Below are 15,105 nucleotides of genomic sequence, written 5' to 3'. Positions count from 1 at the left end.
GTTCCTCTGTGTGGTACTTTACTTGGTGGAGAAGTTGGTTGTAAATGCAGTGGTCAGATATAGGGTTGTAACTTGATAGCTGTGTTGTAAGTCCCAGTTGGCTGAATTCATTCTTCATGGCATATTCGACTGGTGGTGGAGATACAGTGTTCAAGATCGATAAACTACTTCTTCAATAATCTGTATTATCTCCTGATGTATGGAGTCAACATTTCTGGCTCCCATAGGCTGCAGTATCTTACTCTTACAACCTGGTGTATGAGAGGGTCATGGTGATCTTCCAGAACTGCCATAGGGACTACATTTGGGATTCAGTCACACTCTTATCTTATTCTTTTTTGCTGCATTTCTTCAATGCGCTGGCGTCAGCTGACGAATTACTCTGTTGTCATTTCCCAATGATGTTGGGCCCTGTTTTTCCAATTGTTCTTCCACAAAGTGGACTTTCTGTCAATTGTCACCAATATTTTCTTCAGCTCAGTCTCTAATTTGTCGCAATTACTGAGATTCCCTTCATTGTTCTCAAACCACTGCTGTGCTGTGCTATCCAAGTAAGTGTCTCTAGAAAACAGTGATGCTGGGGGCAGCTGACTTACTGTTGTTTTGGAATCCATTGGTCTCCAGAATATGCGGAGAAAAGGTCTATTGCTTGTACTCAGTTTCCTGACCATGTAGGTGATGGCTTTTTTACATTCCCTATTTGAAGCCACAGCAACACAGATGTTTTGAATTAACTGGCATCTGCACCAAACAATGTCACATTGTAACCACAACCAAGTCCAAATACAAAAGCAGGATCACCAATGAATACAACACTTAGCGCTGAAAGCATATTCTTTACAGGTTAACAACAAACAGACAGAGCAGAACAACTGCCTCCTGAAAGGAGGATTGATCTATTTATACAAGCACTCAATATTCCAGAATATCCAAGCACAAAAATTTCAAGAACCTTCTATAGATGACATATACAAAACTAAGAAATAACTACCAGTGATCAGATTTGAACTGGCAATTTACAACATGCCAAATTGAGATGTTAACTGCAACTCCATATCGCATGCAGCACAACTCGTGGCAATATATTGCCTGGATAGGTTACATAATAATGGTGACAATGTATTTACTGCTGTGAAGAATTCAATAATAACCTAGTTATTACACATTCTGAATACAAAATAATTTTAGTTAAGGTAACCAGCCAATGCAGGTCAATCATGTATCTCACAACAAGCCTCAGTAAATGCAGTGACACAAGACAACAGAGAAGACTTGGAAAATATCACTCAGAAATTTCCTTATCATCCTGTTGTAATAAGGGAGACCAATACGTCATCTGTAGAGAGTTATGCAATTAAAATATTTTCCAACGACAAAGATTTGTGCAAGTAATCCTGGATGCCTTTTCTGAAAATTAATTCTTGTACAAAACTGACTCACCAAGTGGTGGCAGGAGAACACACATAAAAAAAGAAGATATTCCACACATTCGGATCCGGTGGCTCCTTCTTCCAGCAGAAGAACTGAGGGGGAAGGAAGGGCAGTGAAGGAAAAGGACTGGAGAGGTTTGTAAAAAGAGGCAGAGTTCAGAAAAGTCACCCAGAGCCCCGCATCAGAGAAGACTGACCCTCCTCCCCCCCTTTTCCTAAACCTTTCCTGGTCTTTTCCTTCAGCCCCTCCCCCTCCAACCCTTCCTGCCCAAAGATGGAGCGACCGGCTGTGAAAGCTTGCACACGTAAAATCTTTGTTCTCCTGGCACTGCATGGTGAGTAGATCTTTTATCCATCCAGTTACATCACGCAGTCAAAAATTGATTGTTTTCATAGTTATAATATAAATGGATAGATAACAATCTACTCAGCAAATGGCAGCACAAGAAAACACAGATAAAGGATATGGAAATGTTCAAGCTTTCGGAGCAAGTTGCCTCTTCTTTTGGCAGAAGCATTGAAGGGAAAGGAAGATGGATGAAGGAAAGCAACTGGCAAGGTTCAGGAAATGGGGAGAGAGCTGGCAAAGTCACCTGGAAGCCCTGGTCATGGGAGACTTACCGGGCAGAATGAGAAGGAAAGCTACTTAAGAAGAGGTAATGAGTGGGGAAAAAAGAGCAAGAGATTCTTACAAGAAAACTAGAATATATGATAGGAAACAATTACAAGAATAAATCACAGTTGGGGGAAGTCCTCCACCCAATTATTAAATTTTCAACATCAGTTACTTCTCATACCACATTCGAGAAGCAACTTAGATACCAAAGTAAGTAACTCCAAATTTTTGAATACAGTAATAGAGAAGAGGGAATCATTGACCATGAGGCTGTTATGGCATCAATAACTGTAGGTGTTAAAATGGACATTAAGAAAGGCTGTAAGATATTTTTACTTATGATTTGCAACAGGATACCAAATGCAGATTATCATCATAGAACCACATTAGTATGTGATGCGAAGAAAGTAAAAATAATGTATCTCAGGGTAGTGCGTTAGGTTCCCTTCTGTTCCTTATTTATACAAATGACATACACACCTCAGAAACTGCAGCAAAGATCATCCTGTCTGAAGATAAAATAGTGTAAAGGTGACTGCTGTTAAGGAATTTCTGTCCACTACAACTGATCAAGTCTCCAAGTCCTTGCATTCATAGTTCAACACCAATAGGTAACCGTTAATGTGAAGAAAATGAACTACAAGCAATTAGAGAAGCTGAATCAAAACCAAGCTCTCCATCTTGCACTGGGTGGAAAGTGTTACAAAATGTACAAAGCACAAAACTTTCATGAATATGTTTCGAACAATACTTAAACTGGAAAAACCATGCAATTAATCTCTCCCAGGAGCACAGTTAATCTCTCCCAGAAGCTCAGTTCTACTTGTTTTGCTCTGAAAATTATTTGTAAAGTTTGCTCCATAGATGGTGCTAGAATGGCTTATTTTAGTTATTTCAAATCTCTTGCAGCTTATGGAGCAGTGCTCTGGGGTAAAATTAATAGTTGATTAAATGAAATTTTTACACGACATAAGAAGGCTACTCTAATCTTGTCATATAGCTTGGCTAAGGCGCATTGCCTGCCACCATTTAAAAAGTCGTGTTGACTTACTGTTCCCTCCTTGTACATATACTTTGTGTGTTGATGACAAGAGCTAGACTTGGTGTCTTGCTAACGAACTCTGATTACCACTGTTACAATACTGACAACCCACACATGTCCACATATAAGAAGTTAGAACAATCTGCACTCAATGATAAGTGAGCCAATTTAGTGCCAGTCTTTGTAATGCACTGCTGACATACACAAACTGGTTGGAGATGGAAACAGCTTTTAGATCAGAGTTAAAATCATTTCTTATTCAAAAGTGTTTTTATAGTATAAATGCATAAGTTATTTTATAAGATTACTATGCCCTCATTCATTAGTGGGTTCTTAGATTCTGTTAACTGATGCACCATTGGTGCTGTATTTGTCTTTGCAAAGAATGTTTCTGTTTCCTCTGTTTCAGATGCAGTGTGACACACCTCTGATGAGAAAGGCTCTGGTGATAACCTAATTATGATGGCTACAGTATCCTACATTGTTGGTATTTCAACCAGGGTTTTCCATTGTTCCATTCCATATTAAACCTCTTCTTGTGCAACTCTTTACTCTCCTCAAAAATCTTATCACTGTTGCTGCCATCTTTCTGTTTGTTTATCCAACTCTCACTTGCACACAACAGTAATTTTACTGCCCTAGTTTTATAAAATGTAATATTTGTATCTTTTTAGGTTTGCAATAAAGTGTTTTGTTTATTGCCCATATATTGCTTGAAATTTGCGCAGCTTTTTACCCATATCATCTTGCTATCTTAAGGGGCTAAATGTTGGTTGGTTTGTGGGGGTTAAAGGGACCAGACTGCTATGGTCATCGGTCCCTTTTTCCAAATACTAAAAACACCCACAGAGGATAAAAACTATCAACAGACGATAAGACAGACGACACAGAACAAGAGAAACGTAGACAAAGACGAACAAAAATCACACAGAGTGTGACGGTGGTTGGCCGACCATACAAACAAAAAGGGAAAAGCCAACCACCGAGAAACACATGGGAAAAAAAAAAATATCTGAGAAATCGTAGGCCATAGGCCAGAATCAACACAAAAACACACACTTACATTAAGCGATAAAATCCCCCTGCCCGAATAAAACGCAGAACTACGTCCGGTATGGAAGAGTCGTCAGATAAAAGCGCAGAGAGCGTATCAGGCAGCGCAAAAGTCTGCCTGAACACAGTTAAAAGTTCGCACTCCAACAGAATATGGACCACCGTCAAGGATGCCCCACAACGACAAAGAGGGGGATCCTCATAACACAGTAAATAACTGTGCGTGAGTCGGGTGTGGCCAATGCGGAGCTGACAAAGGACGACTGATTCGCTGCGGTTGGCTCGCATGGATGACCGCCACACAGTAGTCGTCTCCTTGATACGGCGGAGTTTGTTTGGCACGGGCAGGTTGCGCCAATCAGTGTCCCATAAATCGAAAACTTTGCGGCTTAATAGTGCCCGCAAATCAGTCGCCGGGAGGCCAATCTCCAGAGATGGTGCACTAGTGGCCTCTTTTGCCAGGCGGTCAACAGTTTCATTTCCGGGTATCCCAACATGGCCCGGGGTCCAAACGAAGACCACAGATCTGCCCCAACGATCAAGAGTATGCAGGGACTCCTGGATAGCCATCACCAGACGAGGACAAGGGAAACACTGGTCGAGAGCTCGTAAATCGCTCAGGGAATCGCTACAGATAACGAAGGACTCACCTGAGCAGGAGCGGATATACTCTAGGGCACGAAAGATGGCGACAAGCTCAGCAGTGTAAACACTGCAGCCAGCCGGCAACGAACGTTGTTCAGAATGGTCCCCTAGAGTTAGTGCATAACCGACACGACCAGCAACCATCGAACCGTCGGTATAGACAATGCCAAAGCCCTGATACGTGGCCAGGATGGAATAAAAGCGGCGTCGGAAGGCCACCGGAGGGTCTGAGTCCTTCGGGCCCTGTGCCAAGTCGAGCCGAAGGCAAGGGCGAGGCACACACCATGGGGGTGTACGCAGAGGGGACCGGAAAGGAGGTGGTACAGGGAAACACCCAAGCCCGTAGAGAAGCTGTATGATGTGTACGGCGATCGGACAACCCGACCGGGGCCGACGTTCTGGCAGACGGACGACAGACTGCGGGAACAGGACACGATAATTTGGATGCCCGGGCGAGCTAAAAACATGGGCAGAATAAGCAGCCAGAAATTGTCGGCGTCGTAACTGCAGTGGAGGGACACCTGCATCCACAAGTACGCTGTCCACAGGGCTGGTCCGGAAGGCACCAGTGACAAGGCGTATCCCACTGTGGAGGATTGGGTCCAGCAGCTGCAACGCAGATGGGGATGCTGAGCCAGAAGCCAGACTCCCATAGTCCAGACGGGACTGGATCAACGCCTGGTAAAGCCGTAGGAGAGTAGATCGGTTGGCGCCCCACCTGGTGTGGCTCAGGCATCGCAGAGCATTTAGATGCCGCCAACATGCCCGTTTAAGCTGCCGAATATGAGGCAGCCAAGTCAACCGGCCATCAAAAACCACCCCCAAAAACCTATGTGACTCCACCACTGAAAGAAGCTCACCGTCAAGATAAAGCCGCGGCTCCGGGTGAACAGTGCGTCGCCGGCAGAAATGCATAACGCAGGTCTTGGCTGCCGAAAACTGAAAACCATGCGCTACAGCCCAAGACTGTGCCTTGCGGATTGCGCCCTGCAGCTGACGTTCAGCAGCTGCAATGCCAATAGAGCTGTAGTAAAGGCAGAAGTCGTCAGCATACAGCGAAGCGGAGACAGAATTTCCCACGGCCGCAGCGAGCCCGTTAATGGCTATTAAAAACAGACAGACACTTAGAACAGAACCCTGTGGCACACCGTTCTCCTGGACATGGGAGGAAATTTATGAGGCCGCGGCGTGCACGCGGAAGGTACGATATGACAGAAAATTGCGGATATAGATCGGCACAGGGCCCCGAAGGCCCCATCCATGAAGAGTAGAAAGGATGAGATGACGCCATGTCGTATCATACGCCTTCCGCATGCCGAAAAAGACAGTGACCAGATGCTGACGGCGGGCAAAGGCAGTACGGATGGCCGACTCCAGGCTCACCAGATTGTCGGCAGCGGAGCGGCCTTTACGGAACCCACCCTGAGACGGAGCCAGAAGGCCCCGAGACTCCAGTATCCAATTCAAGCGCCGGCTCACCATCCGTTCAAGCAACTTGCAATGAACGTTGGTGAGGCTAATGGGACTGTAGCTGTCAAACCTCCAAAGCGTTCTTCCCCAGTTTCAGAATGGGGACAACAAGACTTTCCCGCCATTGCGACGGAAACTCACCCTCGACCCAAATGCGGTTGTAAAGGTCGAGGAGGCGTCGCTGGCAGTCCACTGAAAGGTGTTTCAGCATCTGAGAGTGGATGCTATCTGGGCCAGGAGTGGTATCAGGACAAGCGGCGAGGGCACTGCGGAATTCCCACTCACTGAATAGAACATTGTACAATTCAGGATGGTGGGTGCAAAAATAAAGACCCCGACATTCTATCCGCTCTTTAATGGAGCGGAAGCCCAAGGGGTAGTTGGCAGAAGCGGAATTCAGAGCAAAGTGCTCTGCCAAGCGGTTTGCAATGATGTTTGAGTCAGTACAAACTGCTCCATTCAGTGAGAGCGCAGGGACGCTGACAGGGGTCCGATAGCCATAGAGGCGGCGAATCTTGGCCCAGACCTGAGATGGAGTGACATGGAGGCCAATGGTGGACACATACCGCTCCCAGCACTCCTGCTTGCGTTGGCGGATAATGCGGCGGGCTCGCGCATGCAGCCTTTTGAAGGCGAGAAGATGTTCGATTGAGGGATGTCGCTTGTAACGCTGGAGCGCCCGCCAGCGAGCTTTAATCGCTTCGGCGATCTCAGGCGACCACCAAGGCACAGTCCGCCGCCGAGGGGACCCAGAAGAACGGGGAATGGCAGATTCGGCAGCAGTAACGATGCCGGTGGTGACCGATTGAACCACCGCATCAATGCCATCGTTAAGAGAGTGGCTCAATAGCGGCAGTGGAGGAGAACAACTCCCAGTCAGCCTTATTCATAGCCCATCTGCTAGGGTGCCCAGAAGACTAACGCTGTGGCAGTGACAGAAAGATTGGAAAGTGGTCACTACCACACAGGTCATCATGCACTCTCCATTGGACAGACGGTAAGAGGCTAGGGCTACAGATTGAAAGGTCAATGGCGGAGTATGTGCCATGCGCCACACTGAAGTATGTGAAGGCTCCATCATTTAAGATCGAGCTGCGCCAATAAATGCTCAACGATGGCACCTCGACTTGTTGCCACCGACCCACCCCATAGATGGTTATGGGTGTTAAAGTCGCCCAGTAACAAGAAAGGTGGCGGCAATTGGGCTATCAGAGCAGCCAGGACATGCTGCGCGACATCACCATCTGGTGGAAGGTAAAGACTGCAGACGGTAACAGCCTGGCGTCCACACCCGAACAGCAACAGCCTCTAAAGGTGTTTGGAGAGGTACAGACTCTCTGTGAAGAGAGTTCAGGACATATATGCAGACACCACCAGACACTCTTTCATAAGCTGCCCGGTTCTTGTAATAACCCCTGGTAGCCACGGAGGGCGGGGGTTCGCATTGCCGGAAACCAAGTATCCTGCAGAGCAATGCAGAGGAAAGGGTGAAGGCTGATAAGTTGGCGGAGCTCAGCTAGATGATGGAAGAAACCGCTGCAGTTCTACTGGAGGATGGAGTTGTCCATGGCTGAGAAAGGCGTGACGGGACTGGGAAGGGAGATTACGCCGCTGGGTCACTTGCACCTGTGATAGTGCTTTCAATGGTGTCTGATGGACCGGCGAGATCGAGGTCCTCAGCGGACGCCAGAATCTCCACCGCATCCTCAGACGCAGAGCTGGAAGGTTGCGGTGGGATGGCTGCCACCGCGAGTTCCTTGGACTGAGAGCTCTGCTTGGGTTTCTCACGCCGTTCCTTGGGTCGCACCGACTGGGAGGGCTTCACCGATTCAGTCTCCGGGACGGAGGAGGATCGTGAAGCCCTACGACCAGTTGATTGCGGGCACTTACGCCACTGTCGGTCGTCAGCCATCTCGCTGGTGGAAACCTGGGAAGGGAGGGACCCAAGGGACCCCTTGCGAGCGTGAGAGCCGAAGAAGTTGGACACTTCTCCGGCTTAGAAGTGGGGACGGACGTCCCCGATGGGTGGGATGGTGTTGCTCCTGAGGTAGGTGGCGCAGGAGCAACCTGGTGGGTAGAGCCCCCCCACTAGCGAGGGGGCGGGAGGAGTTGTACTACTCGTCGATCCGGCCACAATTTGAGAAACAGACGGGGCTAGCACAGGTGTTGTAGCAGCAGCGTAGGAAGATGTCATTCTCACAGGATGGAGTCGGTCGTATTTCCTTTTGGCCTCAGTATAGGTTAGTCGGTCCAGGGTCTTGTATTCCACGATTTTACGCTCTTTCTGGAAAATTCGGCAGTCTGGCGAGCAAGGTGAATGGTGCTCCCCACAGTTGACACAGATGGGAGGCGGGGCACATGGAGTATTGGGATGTGATGGGCGTCCGTAATCTCGACATGTGAGGCTGGAAGTGCAGCGAGAAGACATATGGCCGAACTTCCAGCACTTAAAGCACCGCATCGGGGGAGGGATATAGGGCTTAACGTCACATCGGTAGACCATCACCTTGACCTTTTTCCGGTAAGGTATCCCCTTCGAAGGCCAAGATGAAGGCACTGGTAGCAATCTGATTTTCCTTCGGACCCCGATGAACGCGCCGGACGAAATGTACACCCTGGCGCTCTAAATTGGCGCGCAGCTCTTCATCAGACTGCAAAAGAAGATCCCTATGGTAAATAACTCCCTGGACCATATTAAAAATCTTATGGGGTGTGATCGTAACGGCAACATCCCCCAACTTGTCACAAGCGAGTAACCGTCATGACTGGGCAGAGGATGCCGTTTGTATCAGGACTGACCCAGAGTGCATTTTTGACAAGCCCTCCACCTCCCCAAACTTGTCCTCTAAATGCTTGATGAAGAACTGAGGCTTTGTGGAGAGAAAAGACTCCCCATCAGCCCTCGTACAAACTAAGAAGCGGGGCGAATAACTGCTACTGCCATCCTGAGACTCACGTTCCTCGCACGGTGTGGCCAGGGAGGGGAATGTTTCGGATTGTACTTCTGAGCGTTAAACTGAGCCCGAGAACGCTTAGAGACTGCTGGCGGCTGGCCACCAGCGAGAGACAATGTACACGCTTCATTGCGGGTCATCCGCCCTGATGCCACCTACTCCGACCAAGGGCCCTCCCCACGGGCGCCACCCAGCCACGGCAAGAGCCACCTGGCAGGATGGCCGTTGCCGGGAGTCCCGATACCCCAGGAGGATAGGCATCTACTCCTTGGCATACGTGGGGAGTTAACGGCGCAGGGATCAGTAGAGCGATCCCTGTGTTGTCAGGGGGCTACAACCAACAGGGTACATGGCGGCCCCACCACAACGGACTGGCTACCATGCTGGATGTTAGGTAACATGTGGTCCATGGTCGCCGTCAGTGCAGAAAGAGGCACTGCACAGTGCAAGGTATAATCTGCATGCAGAAACAGAGTCATGCCCAAGAGATGCAGAGCGGACAGGACTGCAATTCAACGGTGTATAAGCTGGCGAAAAGTCTGATCGTAAGATGGACACAATGCACCAAGTAAGGCGCCCTTCCCCAATCAGCACGCTCTTCGGAAAATTTTGAGAGATGGAGGTCAACCCCCGAACCCGCAGGGGGTGGCTAAACGTTAAATGTAATTTTAAGTAACTTTATGTAAATAAAATAGAAAGAAACTTCCACATGGGAAAAATATATTAAAAACAAAGATTCTAAGACTTACCAAGCGGGAAAGCGCCGGTAGACAGGGAGCAGAAAGATTTACCTTAGGGGGAAAAAAGGATAGGTATATACTCGTGCGCGCGCCCGCACACACACACACACACACACACACACACACACACACACGCACGCACGCACGCACGCACGCACACACACACACACGTCTGCTTGCTTGGAATGACTCCTTACCCTCTCCCTTAAAACCCACATCCTTTCATCTTTCCCTCTCCTTACCTCTTTCCTGACGAAGCTACCGCCGATTGCGAAAGCTCGAAATTTTGTGTGTGTGTTTGTGTGATTTTTTATTGTGCCTGTCTACCGGCGCTTTCCTATTTAAGTAACTTTAGACGTACTCCAAAGGAATATTATATGACTGTTAACATTAACAATTTACACAGCCTGATAAAAGGGGATGAGGACAAGAACTGAAACTTCATGGGTTGAGAAGGGGTGTGATGTAATTTCACAATTAGAAAATCAAGTAAAATATATAAAGAATTTAGCAGTATACTTATCAGTATGACATTGCACCCGTTCTGGTCTGGATGTATGTTGTGATTCAGTTGGGGAAAGGTGTCATATAGCTGTTACATCATCTCCTGAAGCAAGCTAGCTCGTAACTGTTGTAACTGGTCCTTGATATCTGGGATATTGGCACTGGAAGGGAGTTGTTCTCCGAGTTGATCTCACACATATTTTATTGGGGAACACATCTGGAGAGCTCATTGGCTACAAGGGAGAGACACGTACCACGTTTGCAAAAGTGTTGTCCTACTGAAATAAGGTGCCCTGATACTGTCTCGTGAGCCGTAGCACATGAGGATTCAGGACATCCATGACATGAAGTCATTCTCAATGGTTCTCCCTACCATGATGCCAGGAACAGAAATAACACCACTGTGTCCCTCAAAAGCACTGGAAGAATGGAACTTCTTCCAATATCACCGACGCACTCGCAGGTAATGATCACCCGGGGCAGGGCACAACTGTGATTCACCACTGAAGACAACGTAACACTGTTCATAAGCAGTCTATACTTCCACGTCATGGCACTATCCCAAATGCTTAGTTTGTGTTGTGAAATCTACAATCTAGCATGGGACAGTAAGTCCCTACTCAAGCAGCTTCTAGTTTCCAATCAGATGTGCATGATGACACACAATGTTGCAGAGAACGCATTACCTGTTCTCCAATGACAGACATGGATGTCAAGGGTTTCTTCATGGAAAATACAGTGATCCTTCCTTCGGGTGATCAGATCTGGTTAACCAGAAATTTGATGAGAAATCGGCCTGCCCTCATATTCCCATGTAGTCCAACATCAAGCCACTGTTACAGCCAAATGCCCCACAAATCTGGATATTTCACAGTTTGACCAAACAGCCAATGGAGACCCACAATGCGGCCATTTTCAATCTCTGTCTGAGGCTGATTACACTTTCTCACCATAAGTATGCATCATTTCCATGTCCTTCACAGCAGTCACTCAATGCTTGATGCTGTTCACATCCCTTATATACCCTATCAAGTGTGGTAACAACACTAAATACTAACACTTGTGGCCTTTCTACCTGTAACAGAGAAATACAACTCTAATCATTTACAAACCGTCTCATGATTTGAAGTTACATTGACATCCGACCATGTCTTCTGGATGCTTCACTTTTATTTTTTTTATTTTTATTTTTTTTTTTTCCTCCAGCCATCGTACATAAACTATCTAGTGGGTAATGTAGGAAGCTCTGTGGTTCTCTTTGTGAGTGATGTTATAGTGTACTCAAAAGTTGTGTCACTAGAAAAATGTAGTGTACCATACTGCAGAAACACTTGCAGAGAATCAACAATTGGTGCAAAACTTACAGTTGACTGTCAGCATAAATAAATACACTGTGCTGCTGCTAAATAGTCGAGGAGAATGACTTCTGTTCAATTGTCCTATTGGCAATAAACTATTGGAAACATTTAACAACTGTAAAATAGCTAGGTGTAACAGTCCTCAACCACCTGAAGTGGAATGACCTTACTGAAGTCATTGTCAAAATGGGTGATGCACTCATTCAACTGATTCTTGAGTACTGCTTGTCAGTCCGAGGCAGTAAGCATATTTCGTCATGGGCTCCCTCCGAAGGAGTGAAATATTATGGAGCTGCTTGTCAAAGCCTAGTGGCAGAAGGGACATGAGATGTCATGTGCATCTGCAGGGCGAGGGTGGGGATCTTGAGAATTCTAGGTATGAGGAGCATGACAGTGCCATAAGTGGGGTGGGTGAAGCGCTTTCGTTTCCTCTCAGTACTTTAACTGCAGTTTATAAACATCAATAATTTATATGGAATACTATTCATATAATTAATACACTTTGAAATATCAAGTATTTTAAAATATGCGTTGTATAAAATTCAGTAAAATCAAATTCTAATGCAAGGTTAAAAACACAGAATTGCGAGGAATTTTATGAAACTCCCAAAATTCCAAGTGATTTCCCCGACTTTTCCATGTAAAACGTAGTTCCCTGAGAATTCTAGTTAACCATTAAATTTCTGAGGAAGAGTCAGGCAACATCATAACACTTCCTCTCATACACAAGTAATGGAATGATCACAAAGGGAAAAATCAGATAAAGTAGTCACTGACAGTTGTTCTTATCAACTTAAACAGGAAAGAAAAGAAATGATACTGGTACCATATGTAACCTCTGCCACACACTGCATGGTGGCTTGCAGCAAATACACATAAGTATACGATGAAAACTCTCAGAGCTGTACAATAAGTCAAGGTATACACCAACAAAAGACAGGTAAATTATAAAAACTTATTCAGTATACTGTATAAACAGTGAAGTATCAATATACAGCTCTTCATTCTAGATCATATTTGTGCTAATATCAACTAAATGTAGACTAACCTAGTAAATTACCCCATTACTTTGGGAAAAATGGTGCTGCATCCTTAGTAATATCAGACAATAACTGATTATCATTTATTGGTAGTTGAATATTTACTTGATTACATTGGCACTTTCAAAGAAAATGATTACCTCCATCAGCGACAAAAGAACAACCTTTACAATGAACACTGCTATTTGCCATGATCTAACTGAATTTTTCAAGTCTTTACTCAAGGTAATCCAATGATTTTTAATGCGCCTTTATAGTTTCCTTTTAAAATGGTAAGACATCCGAGTATATTGTTTTATGTTGGATGACAGCATGTTTAATATCTTTGTACACGAATACATAACTGTAATGTGAACCCCGAGCAGGGAACCAAAGCCTTAAATTATTTTTGTGCCTTTTACTAGCAAATTAACTTAAGCCTTCGATCCTGCTCCACTAAACTAAAACTGTCAATTTGCAACATAAACTAGGCCTCAAGCTGCAATACTGATCAGTATTTCGTGAGAATTAAGATTTTGTATTCACATTTATTGGCTTCACCATCTTGCAACCAGTCACCTTTCAACGTAACCTACAGCTTTTGCTACACTACAATCAATCTGTCACACAACATAATATAGTGACAAAATATATTGTTAGCGTCCTGTTCCATTCCCGCACATGCAAGTATGACATCACACACCACATAAGTACATCATGTGAGGAAAATAACATCTGGTATCAGTGCTTTCAGTTATAGAATATCACAGTTCAACTAAAATTTGATTTTTATATCAGTAACAAAAACCATTAAGGTGTAGACGTTATGAGAAATAAGTCCAAGTAATATTAAAGTAGTTAAAAAGCGCTATTTATAATGTGTGGCTATCTGCATAAAAATTTTAACGGTCACTACTGCTGAGTCCTTTAAGTAAGGTATGTTGTCACAGAAAACAATCCCAATGAAAATATACAAAATATTCTTGTCAACACAGCGAGATATAGTTATAAAATATGCTGTACGAGCGTCGTTACAGGTGGCGTTATGCACCATATTAACTATTGTTGTTGCAAATATCTATAGCGTTCCTGTCAATGCGTCTGAAAATGGTAATCAAAAGAGAAAATGTGTTCTAACTGAAAAGTATTAGCTTCTTCACGCAAACTTACCCCCCTCCTTGCCATTGGTTATATTGCACAACAGCCATGGGTTTTCCTTTTAAGGCTGGATTTAATCGAGTTTCAACTTGACAGTAAAAACAATCCATATCAACTAAAACAACAATACGGTCGCACATTTTTAAGATTTCCTCCGACGAATTTATATGCTTCTTTCCAAAAATCAAAACTTATGTTATTGATGGGCATTACATAACCGCAAAATATTCCATCTCAGAAACATAAATTCACAATTAAATACGGTTTTTAGAAAAAAGAGAATACGACATGTAAAGACATGACCCGCAATACGAAAAATAGGTAGAGATCGGCATAAAAAAAATTGCTGCTAAACAAAACTACCCGCGCTTTGATAGCTTACAAAATATATAATGTCAATAACCAGTCCAACCAACATGATAGCATGAGGAAGTGTTTTGTCCGCTTGTTCGAATTTTTCTGCTTAAAACCGTGCAAAAGGAATTAACAATATTCAAGAGTTTTACTAAGTGTTTAACAGGACGGACCGAAAGTTTTGTGTATTTTTTAATCTAGTGTTTGCAAAATATATCGGTGACTTTTGTTTGTTCTACGCAAAGATATTAGTTGTTGTTGGTCGTCAAAACATAAATAGTGTTCTAGAATCCAGACGTCTGTTGTCTTGATCTTGATATTGAAGTGCTGAGTGTATAGCGTGTACTGTGTGAAGAAGACTTCATTTACTACTGCTGCGAAGTGATACAACAGGGGTAATGGATACAAGTGAAAGCGGAGATGATTTGGGAAATAATTTCCTTGCCGTGGAAACTCAAAATTTCATGGTTCACGGCGAAGAACTGGACGGTGAATATTATATATTCTAATGCATTAACGGTTGCTGTCTGTTTGATTAGTTATTTTCTTTAATAGTTAACAGCAAGTCTTGTAAAATATAAGTTGTGAAAATTTAATTATAGTTATTTTCATATGTTCGCTTGGTGTGTTTGTGAATACTGTTAGTCATCCGTATCCTTGTATGCATGAATTGTTTCTGTAACAGATTTCGTATTCTAAAAGCAATCGACTACCATAAAAAAAATCTGCATTTATGCTTTTGTTTGATTTGCTTGATATTAA

At 44.6% G+C, this 15,105-nt stretch overlaps 2 protein-coding genes across 3 annotated transcripts in view; one reads left to right on the top strand and one right to left on the bottom strand.

Moving 5' to 3' along the window:
* LOC126266698 (DNA polymerase eta) overlaps positions 1–14,566 on the bottom strand; it is a 139,314-nt gene extending 124,748 nt beyond the window's left edge. Inside the window, exon 1 of the mRNA XM_049971140.1 lies at positions 14,002–14,566. Coding sequence (XP_049827097.1) covers positions 14,002–14,129 — 128 coding nt within the window. The 5' untranslated portion in view covers positions 14,130–14,566. The remainder of the gene's footprint in view (positions 1–14,001) is intronic.
* Positions 14,567–14,589: 23 nt separating this feature from the next.
* LOC126266699 (nuclear transcription factor Y subunit beta-like) overlaps positions 14,590–15,105 on the top strand; it is an 86,854-nt gene continuing 86,338 nt past the window's right edge. The window contains exon 1 of one of the 2 annotated variants that reach the window (XM_049971141.1): positions 14,590–14,832. In XM_049971141.1, coding sequence (XP_049827098.1) covers positions 14,742–14,832 — 91 coding nt within the window. In that variant the 5' untranslated portion in view covers positions 14,590–14,741. The remainder of the gene's footprint in view (positions 14,833–15,105) is intronic. The other variant, XM_049971142.1, reaches the window with a different exon arrangement.

This window comes from Schistocerca gregaria, chromosome 4 (genome assembly GCF_023897955.1).
Source record: "Schistocerca gregaria isolate iqSchGreg1 chromosome 4, iqSchGreg1.2, whole genome shotgun sequence".
In the NCBI taxonomy this organism is placed as follows: domain Eukaryota; kingdom Metazoa; phylum Arthropoda; class Insecta; order Orthoptera; family Acrididae; genus Schistocerca; species Schistocerca gregaria.
The sequence above is the reverse complement of the archived record's forward strand: the minus strand, read 5'-3'. Positions and strand labels throughout refer to the sequence as shown.